This window comes from Crocodylus porosus, unplaced genomic scaffold, assembly GCF_001723895.1.
Source record: "Crocodylus porosus isolate Cpor-Errol unplaced genomic scaffold, CroPor_comp1, whole genome shotgun sequence".
NCBI classification, from domain to species: Eukaryota; Metazoa; Chordata; order Crocodylia; family Crocodylidae; genus Crocodylus; species Crocodylus porosus.
Genome location: NW_017728917.1, coordinates 15,366,627 through 15,375,587, shown reverse-complemented (window position 1 = coordinate 15,375,587; position 8,961 = coordinate 15,366,627). Strand labels below are relative to the sequence as shown.

The window sequence follows — 8,961 nt, the reverse complement described above, 5'->3', positions numbered from 1 at the left end:
AGCGCGAGGTGCTGCTGGACGAGCTGGTGGCGGTGAACGAGACGGACGCGGAGCAGGCGCTGAGCAGCGGCACCAGCCGCGAGTACAGCACGGTCACGGCGCAGAGCTTCCGCTTCGGCGCCGACACCCGCCTGCGCGCCGGCCTGGCCTTCACGCTGGCCCTGGAGGCCGCCGCCGACTTCCGCGTGGAGAAGGGCCGCAGCGAGAGCCGCACGGTGCGCGAGCGGGCCGAGGTGCTGCTGCCCGCCAAGGTGCCGCCGCGCACGCGCCTGGCCGTGCAGGTGGTGCGGCGCGAGGCGGCCGTGACCGTGCCCGTGGAGCTCACGCTGCTGCAGAACCAGCGCGTCCGCACCGAGCGCGGCGAGTACCGCTGCCGCTCCGCCACCAGCCTCTGCGCCCGCTACACCATGACCCCCGTCGCCGCCCCGGCCCCGGCCCCGGCCCCGGCCCCGGACGATGCCTCGGGCCCGGCCCGGCCCTGAGCCCCGCACCCCGTGCACCGCAGCGGGTGCCGTGAGCGCGGCCTTCGCTGAGCCCGCACCGGGCGTCAATAAAGCCGCTGCAGCCGCCGCCGCGTGTCCGTGTCCGTGTCCGAGTGGGGGCACTGCGGGGAGGGGGGTCCGCGACAGCCACGTGGGTGTCACCGGCTTCTGGCCCTTTAAATGATGCAATCGCCGACTGCTCAGGCCCCGCCCCCTCGGGCCTCGCCGTTCCCCATTGGCTGCGCGGCCCGCGGCCCACCATTGGTCAGCTCGCCGTCGAGGGCTCCGATTGGCGTCGCGCCCCCGCTGCGCCCGCCTCCCGCGCGCTGATTGGGCGGCCGCAACCACACCCCCAGCCCGGCGGTGGAAGCGGCGGCATGGCGGCGGCGGCGGAGGGGCTGGGCGAGGCGGAGGCGGAAGCGCTGCGGCTCTTCACCGCGCTCGGGCTTGGCGCGGACAAGGCGCGCGAGACCCTGAAGAACGAGGCGCTGAGCGCGCTGCTGCGCCAGGCCGCCGCCCAGGTGCGCGACCCCCGACCTCTGACCTCCGCTGCTTGGCCTGGTCCCCCCCCGTGAGCTCTGACCCCCCTCCGATCCCTGACCTGTTCCCCGGTGACCCCTGCCCCCCCCATGAACTCCGACCCCTGACCTGCTGCCCCAGGGACCTCTGGCCCCTGCCCCCCGTGAACTCTGACCCCTCTTCCTGCCCCCTGACCTGTGCTCCCGATGGCCCCCGACTCCTGCCTCCCAGTGACCCCGGCCCTGGCCCGCTGCGACGCGCCCTCGCCATGTCTGCCGCAGGCTCAGGGCGCGCTGGGCCCCGCCATCGACCGGGCGACCGGGACGCTGCTGTACAACGTGGCGTCGCGCCTCAAGGACCCCAAGCGCCTCGGCTTCCTCGTGGGCTGCATCACGAGCAAGAAGATCGTCACGGACCTGCAGCTCAGTGGTGCGCCCGCTCTCCCCAGGGCTGGCGCCGGGCTCCCCCACCCCGTCTCCCTCTTTGCCCAGCTGCATCCGGGCTGCGGCAGGTCCCCGGCGCTCCCCCCGGCCCTGCTTCAGTCCAGGCACTCGTGGGTCCGTTGGTAGAGGAGTGGGAGCAGGGGCCGACCCTGCGAGCCACGGCCCCGGGTCTTGGCTGGCACTGCGCCCCCTGCACTCGCGCGGAGGAGCCCGGGGCAGGGGAAGGGGCTGGAGGCTGCAGGCAGGAGTCCGCAGCCTGGCTCTGTGATTGAGCTGCTAGGGCAGGACCGGGCTCCGGAGCGGTTTCCTGCCATGGGGCTGCTGCCTGCCACGCCCTGACCTGGCCCCGCTTCTTCCAGCTGCGCTGGACTACGTGAAGAGCCACCCGCTCGACCCCATCGATGTGGCTGACTTTGAGCGCGCCTGCGGCGTGGGTGTGGCTGTGACCCCCGAGCAGATAGAGGAGGCGGTGAGCACGGGCACAGGGCGCGCAGCACCAGCGTAGGGAGGTGCAGGAGGCGCAGCCCCGTCCAAGCTGCCAGGGTGGTTCCTGCTGTCGGGCTGCTCTGCCCGGCCCTGGGAGCTGGGGCGCCTTGCAGCAGATGAAGGTGGGCGCCCGCGGGTGCCAGGGAGCAGCTTGCAGCCCGACCCTGACGGACCCTGCCCGTCTCTAGGTGGAGGCTGCCATCAGCAAGCACCGTGCGGAGCTGCTGGCCGAGCGCTATCACTTCAACATGGGGCTGCTGATGGGTGAGTGCCCCTGCCCTGACCTGTTCTCCTGGTCACTGCGGTACAGTGGCACTGGGCTTCCCCTGCCCTGGGGGTTCGCCTGGCCCATCCGATCAGCTCCTTGGCCCTGAGACCTCAGCTGGGCCCATGCAGCCCGCCTGTCCCTTGGCCAAGCCATGCCCTGCTGGAGATGCTGTTGCTGCCCCAAGGAATGCTGTGGGGGCCCTAGTGCAGACAGTGGGCTGTGGCAGAGGTACCTGGCTGTGCCTCCCAGGGTTTCTGCACACCATCCGCGGGTGGGCAGGGCCCGTGCTTGTGGGTAGCTGTGCCCACGTCCATGCTCCTGGGCTGTGCCAGACAGGCCATGGCCCTTGCCCAAAGGGGCTGGCCTGTGTCCGGGGCCTGTGGGTGGGGAGCCCCCAAGTGAGTGCCCAACAGAGTTGCCTTCTGTCGCTTGCAGGGGAGGCACGCAGCAGGCTGAAGTGGGCAGATGGGAAGATCATCAAGAATGAGGTGGACCTGCAGGTGGGCTGGTGCTAGGGCTGGGGTGGACAGTGCTGCCTGGGAGGGCCCAGATGCCATGTCCAGGTGCAGAGGGCAGGACCCAGGGGCACTGGGGTGGGTGCCCTGTCACCCTGCCCATACCTCCACACTCAGCCCCCTTCCCTGGCAGGTGCTGCACTTGCTGGGCCCTAAGACGGAGGCTGACCTGGAGAAGAAGCCAAAGGTAGTGGGTGAGGGTGGGTGGGTTCAGGCCTTGAGCCACGCAGTGACAGAGCTGCTTTTCTGTGGCTGTGCATGACACTGTGGGGCTGGGGGGGCTGGCAGCAGTTGACATTCCCTGTGTGCCTCCCCACAAGCTCCTCATGTGACTGGCTGTGCCGCGGCGGCCCCTTCCCCCAGCTGCCCTTGGGTGTCGCAGCCCCCGCAGACAGCGCCGTGGCCGGCAGGGAGTTCTGGTGCTCCAGGGGGGCAGGAGCTCCCAGCTCTGTGCTGCGGCTGTAGGAGCTGGCCGGCCTATGCTGCGGGCAGCTGGCGGGGGCAGCTTTGCGGTGGGTAGTGATGGGAAGCCCCACAGCACTGTTGCTGCTCCCTGTCCCCACAGGCTGCCAAGGCCCAGGCTGCCAAGGCCAAGCCAGCCGAGGTGGAGAAGAGGCGTAAGGCAGCCGTAGTGGTGAACGGTCAGTGGCCTCTGCCCTGCGGCTGGTGGTGAGGCAGCCTCAGTGGGCCTGGCTGTGCCTTACGTGGGGGGCAGCGCTGGAAGGTCAGGGCTTGCTGCCCTCCTCCCTGTGGGGGTCTGCGCATCCCAGAGACTGGCCTGTCTGCCCCATCAGCCAGGATACCACTCGTCCTGGGTGGGGGCAGGGGCTCAGTCCAGCTCCCCCCACTCTAAGGACCCTCGTTTCCCCCCTGCAGGGGCTGAGAGCCTGGAGGAGCGGTCACTCATGGAGCAGCTGCGTGGCGAGGCCCTCAAGTTTCACAAGCCGGGTGCGTGCAGGGCAGGGGGTACATTGTCAGGGTGCCCGGTGTAGCTCCCGGGGCATTGGGGTCCTGCCCTGCCCACTCACAGCCTCCTGCTTCCCTAGGTGAGAACTACAAGGCGGATGGCTACGTGACCACACCTCACACAATGGCCCTGCTGGAGCAGCACCTAGAGATCACCGGCGGGCAGGTGGGTCGGCCCTGCCACCAAGCCTTCACAGAGCAGTGGGGCGGACAGGGACCTGCAGGGGTTAGATCCAGTTGCAGGCCTGCCGGAGGCAGGATCAGCCCCATCCAAACCTGCCCAGACAATTCCCGTGTGCAACCTCTGACCCACATGACGCAGTTGTTCTGACAGCCCCAGGCATCGCCTCCGCCCCGCCTCCGGAAAACGGGGGCTGCGGCTGCCAACATCCTGTTCCTGTTGTCAGTATACAGCCCAGCCCGAGGCTGTGCCCTGCTACAAAATCCCTCAGTACACACCAGTCTGAGCAAGAGGGAAATCCCTTCCTGCCCCAGTGCAGCGTGGGGCTGAGCCTGAGTGTAGGAGCAGGACCCCACAGGGTTGGTGCCAGCAAGAGCATTGGTACAGCCCAACCCCAGCCTGGGCTGCAGCCCTCGGGGGAGGCTTAGAAAACCCCCTGACACATGGAGCAGAAAGCAGGTGGGGGGGACAACCAGCACAGCTGAGAAGCCTGGGAGCTCACACAGTAGAGCCACCAGCACCACTGCACCTAGATCATCCCAGAGCAACACCTGTCCAGCTTCTCAGATGCCTCCACTCCCTGTGGCAAGGCAGGGTAGCACTAGGGTCATGCCAGGCAGGGAGATTTCCCCCTTCTCCCAGGCTCCGAGATGCCTCCCCTCACTGGGCTGCTGGCCAGACCCTGTAGAGGGACCTGGTCCCATGCTTCCTGCCCTGGCAGCTGGCCCCTCAATGCTGTTTCCCACCTCCCCAAGGGCCAAGCACCCTCTGGCTTGCCAGGGAGGACCCTGGTGGTGGTGCTGAGCTGGGGGATGTAGCCAGCCCTGCCTAGCCAGCCTGGGTAAGAGCTTGGGGGTTGGGGCTGGTCTCAGGTGGAGGGCACTGATAGCTGGGTCTCCCACAGGTGCGGACGCGGTTCCCGCCAGAGCCCAATGGCATCCTGCACATCGGCCATGCCAAGGCCATCAACTTCAACTTCGGCTATGCCAAGGTGAGGCCCTGTGGCCTGGCACCTGTTGCCCGTGCCACCTGGGTCCCGCCCCCTGTGCTGAGTGGCTCCGGGGAGCAGTGGGGGCGGTGCTGGTGCAGGGGGCTCAGCAGGGTTCACCAGGCCGTGCCCCTCCCCAGGCAAACAATGGCATCTGCTTCCTGCGCTATGACGACACCAACCCCGAGAAGGAGGAGGAGAAGTACTTCACAGCCATCCGGGAGATGGTCGAGTGGCTGGGTACAGGGCACGGGGCTGTGGAGCTGCTGCAGGGGTGTGGCTGGCAGGGCCGGAGGGCAGGAGCAGGGCTCTGAGTGCGAGCCAGGCCCTGCAGATCCAGGGTGGGTGGTTGGGGAAGGTGCCGCTGACTTGGCCCTGCCCAGCCCACTCCTCTGTTGCTGTGTGGGGTCCAGTGCTGAGGCAAGAGCCACCTGTGCCCCAGGCCTAGTGCTGAGCCTGGTGCTTGGAAGCGAGGGCCCTGGCGCTGCAGGGGTGCTGGGTTACAGGCTCTCTGCTCCCTGCAGGCTACGAGCCATATGCGGTGACACATGCATCTGACTACTTCGACCAGCTCTACTCCTGGGCTGTGGAGCTCATCCGGAGGTGACCCTAGACCCAGGCAGGGCTGTGTGAAGGGGGCTGTGGTGGGCTGCACCAGCTGGGGGCAGGCAGGTGGGGGTCAGGCCCAAGCAGGCAGGTGGGAAGTGCTGCATCTAAGGTGGAGCAATGGGCTCTGGTTGTCCAGCTACCCCAGAGGTGGGCTAGGCGGGGGTGCTGGAGCTGGCTCTGACTCCCTCCCTGCCCCCCCCACAGGGGCCATGCCTATGTCTGCCATCAGAAGGTGGAGGAGATCAAGGGCCACAACCCGCCAGCCTCACCGTGGCGGGACCGGCCAGTGGAGGAGTCGCTCCTGCTCTTCGAGGTACTGCGCTGTGCTGAGGCATCTGGGGGCACCTTCCTCACCTGCTCCAGCCCCCCAACTCTAGAGGTTGGGGGCGGTAGTCAGCAGCCCTGCTGCCAGCTCCTGCCCCGTGACACCTCTCCATGGGTGAGTCGGTGGTTGAGGTCCCCCATCTTGGCAGGGTATGCGCAAGGGGAAGTTTGAGGAGGGCGAAGCCACGCTTCGCATGAAGCTGGTGATGGAGGACGGGAAGATGGACCCTGTTGCCTATCGCATCAAGTACACACCGCACCACCGCAGCGGGGATGCCTGGTATGCTGTCTGTCTCCTCTGGCTTGGGGTCAGGGCGCGGGGGGCTGTCTCATGCATTGGGGCTCGGGGTCAGCCTGGGATGACTGAGGCGTTCTGGTACCTGCTAGGGCCCAGCGGGGTGGCACTGCCAGGTGGAGCAGAGCAGGGTCTGCTCCCCAAGGGTGGGCTGGGATGGGTACATAGCCTGAGCTGCATGTGCTGGACTCTGGTCCTGGGAGGCTGGCAGGGAGGAGCTAAGTGGTGCAAAGCATGGCACGTTGCATGGGTAGGCAGGGGGGTCATGGCACTGGTCCCAGGCGCTCAGTCCCTGCTGCCTTCCAGGTGCATCTACCCCACATATGATTACACTCACTGTCTGTGTGACTCCATCGAACACATCACCCACTCGCTCTGCACCAAGGAGTTCCAGGCCAGGTGGGGTGGCACTGGGGGAGACTCTGGGGGTACTGTAGGGCCAGGTTGGGCGTTGCCGGGGGTCAGGAGGATGGTGCTCCAGGCTGGCTGCATGGGGTCTGCAGGGCACAGGGAAGAGAGTGCAGGGGCTGTGCCAGCTGCAGGCAGTGATGGGGTTCCCCGGCAGACGTTCGTCCTACTTCTGGTTGTGCAACGCCCTGGATGTGTACTGCCCCGTGCAGTGGGAGTATGGGCGTCTGAACCTCCTCTACACCGTTGTCTCCAAGCGCAAGATCATCAGGCTGGTGGAGACGGGTGCTGTCAGGTGAGGGCTGGGCCTGGGGCCAAGCACTTGGGGCTGGGGCTGGCCATGCCCTGCCACTGACTGCGCATGCTGTCGTCGTAGGGACTGGGATGATCCACGGCTCTTCACGCTGACGGCGCTGCGGCGCCGAGGCTTCCCCCCTGAGGCCATCAACAACTTCTGTGCCCGGGTAGGTGCTGTGAGGGGTGGATGGGACCATGCCGGGTGGGCAGGTAATGATGCAGTGTTTCTGCAGGTGGGAGTGACGGTGGCCCAAGCAACGATGGAGCCACACCTGCTGGAGGCCTGTGTGCGGGATGTGCTGAACGAGCAGGCGCCTCGTGCCATGGCTGTGCTGGACCCACTCAGAGTCACCATTACCAACTTCCCAGCTGCGAAGGTGAGGCTGCTGGGGACGGGGCGGGGGGCTCCACAGGGGCCAGGCCGCCATGCCAGTGCTGCCCACCCCACCTGACCCCCACCCTCCTCCACAGGCTCTGGAGGTCCCAGTGCCCAATTTCCCAGCTGATGAGACCAAGGGCTTCCACCACGTGCCCTTCCTGCCCACCCTCTACATTGAGCAGAGCGACTTCCGGGAGGTGAGCCAGGTGGCTGGGGGATGCCGGCAGCCAGTGCTGCCAGGGGGCTGAGCGGCCGTGCCAGTAGGCCAGGACAGCTCTGGCCTGGCTGCGGTGCCCAGCCCTGATGTGGCAGGTTTCCTGGCAGGTGCTGGAGAAAGGCTACAAGCGCCTGACTCCCGGGCAGCCGGTGGGGCTGAGACACACGGGCTATGTCATCGCCGTCCAGAACATCATCAAGGTGAGTCTGGACAGGCCCAGCCTGGCTCAGCACCAGATGCGGGGGGTGGAGCTGGCACCCACCCTGGGGGAGGGGCTCACTCCTGATGGCTCCCCTCTGCCCCAGGATGCCAGCGGGCATGTGACTGAACTGGAGGTGACCTGCACACGGTCAGACACCGCAGAGAAGCCCAAGGCCTTTATCCACTGGGTGTCAGAGCCGCTGGTCTGTGAGGTTCGGCTCTACGAGCGCCTGTGAGTACCACCTGCCCAGTGCCATCTTCACACACGTGTACACGTGTCAGTGCTGGGACAGAGCACCCTGCGGTCCACGCTTCCCCCGCTACGGGAGGGAGCTGCCCCAAGCAGGTGCCAGGAGCAGTGGCGAGTGGGGCTGACAGCCCTGTCTGGTTGCAGCTTCCTGCACAAGAACCCCGAGGACCCCACGGATGTGCCGGGCGGATTCCTAAGTGACCTCAACCCCGTGAGTGGGCAGGGAGGGGGTGGCAGCTGGTGGGGGCCCCAGGAGGGTGGCTGCTGGGGCAGGGGAGCCCTGGGCTGCAGGGGCAGTAGCTGCAGCCTGGGCCAGGTGCAGGGCAGGAGGAGTGGCCCAGCTGTCACCCTGGGCCTGGCACCTGTGGCGGAGGCAGGGAGCAGAGCCAGGGCTCCAGCCGCTGTATGCTGCCTCCCCCAGGACTCGCTGCAGGTGGTGGAGGACGCCCTGGTGGACTGCTCTGTGCGGGCAGCGCGGCCCTTCGACAGGTTCCAGTTTGAGCGCCTGGGCTACTTCTCAGTGGATCCCGACAGCACGGAGAAGAAGGTCCGTGTCCTCGTCCTCGCCAGCCCCACTAGGCACTGCCTGCCACGGGGTCCAGGCCATGCTCAGTGTCTCTTCCCCCTCCCCAGGTGGTGTTCAACCGCACCGTGACCCTCAAGGAGGACCCAGGCAAGGCCTGAGCCTGCTGCTGCCCTGGCGTCTGCGCAGGAGCGGCCCCTTCCACTGGCCTGGGCAGGGGCAGGGGCAGGGGCAGGCGCTCAGCCAGACCCAGGCCCTGCACAAGCGTGAGAGCCACAGCTGCCTTAATGCGGGGCCGCTCGCCCGCTCCAGCACCCCCCTCAATAAACCTGAGCACTGCAGCTACTGCCTCCTCCTCACTGCGGGGTGGGGGGGCAGCTGGGCACCAGTGCCCTACCATACGTGTGTGTGCACGTGCCTGGATGTTCCATGCCTGTGACTGCATGTGCCCCAACGCATGTAGGCGTGTGTGCATCTGCATAGTGCGTACTGCGTTTGTCCTGGGGGGGGGGTGGGCACCTATGTGTGTGCGTGTGTGGGCGGGCGCGAGTGTGCATGCGCACGCCTGCAGCCCGCAGGGGCCCGGCGCGAAAGGGGCGAAGGCCAGCAG

The 8,961-nt window shown here is 67.3% G+C and overlaps 2 protein-coding genes across 3 annotated transcripts in view; both read left to right on the top strand.

The window, feature by feature from the left end:
- Window positions 1-482, top strand: part of LOC109311383 (epidermal differentiation-specific protein-like) — a 1,125-nt gene extending 643 nt beyond the window's left edge. Inside the window, exon 2 of the mRNA XM_019537000.1 lies at window positions 3-482. Coding sequence (XP_019392545.1) covers window positions 3-482 — 480 coding nt within the window. The remainder of the gene's footprint in view (window positions 1-2) is intronic.
- Window positions 483-843: 361 nt separating this feature from the next.
- QARS (glutaminyl-tRNA synthetase) lies at window positions 844-8,692 on the top strand. Of its 2 annotated transcripts, none has more exons than XM_019536774.1 (24): window positions 844-1,003; window positions 1,283-1,430; window positions 1,804-1,913; window positions 2,119-2,194; window positions 2,634-2,698; window positions 2,847-2,900; window positions 3,294-3,354; window positions 3,590-3,661; window positions 3,760-3,845; window positions 4,765-4,851; window positions 4,989-5,088; window positions 5,373-5,451; window positions 5,662-5,770; window positions 5,931-6,061; window positions 6,383-6,475; window positions 6,642-6,779; window positions 6,861-6,948; window positions 7,015-7,158; window positions 7,253-7,357; window positions 7,485-7,577; window positions 7,683-7,810; window positions 7,973-8,039; window positions 8,250-8,375; window positions 8,462-8,692. In XM_019536774.1, the coding sequence occupies exons 1-24, from the start codon at window positions 860-862 to the stop codon at window positions 8,510-8,512; spliced, it is 2,355 nt and encodes a 784-aa protein (XP_019392319.1). In that variant the 5' UTR covers window positions 844-859; the 3' UTR covers window positions 8,513-8,692. The 2 variants fall into 2 exon arrangements, with proteins under 2 accessions (XP_019392319.1, XP_019392317.1); XM_019536772.1 differs by having other exon boundaries at window positions 3,279-3,354.
- Window positions 8,693-8,961: the final 269 nt, after the last annotated feature.

Bases quoted from the DNA above. Each gene is read 5' to 3' on its own strand.
- QARS (XM_019536772.1), top strand. From the start codon at position 860: ATGGCGGCGGCGGCGGAGGGGCTGGGCGAGGCGGAGGCGGAAGCGCTG. The intron at 2,901-3,278 runs GTAGTGGGTGAG...CTGTCCCCACAG, and splicing joins ACCTGGAGAAGAAGCCAAAG to GCTGCCAAGGCCCAGGCTGC. The intron at 5,452-5,661 runs GTGACCCTAGAC...CCCCCCCCACAG, and splicing joins GCTGTGGAGCTCATCCGGAG to GGGCCATGCCTATGTCTGCC.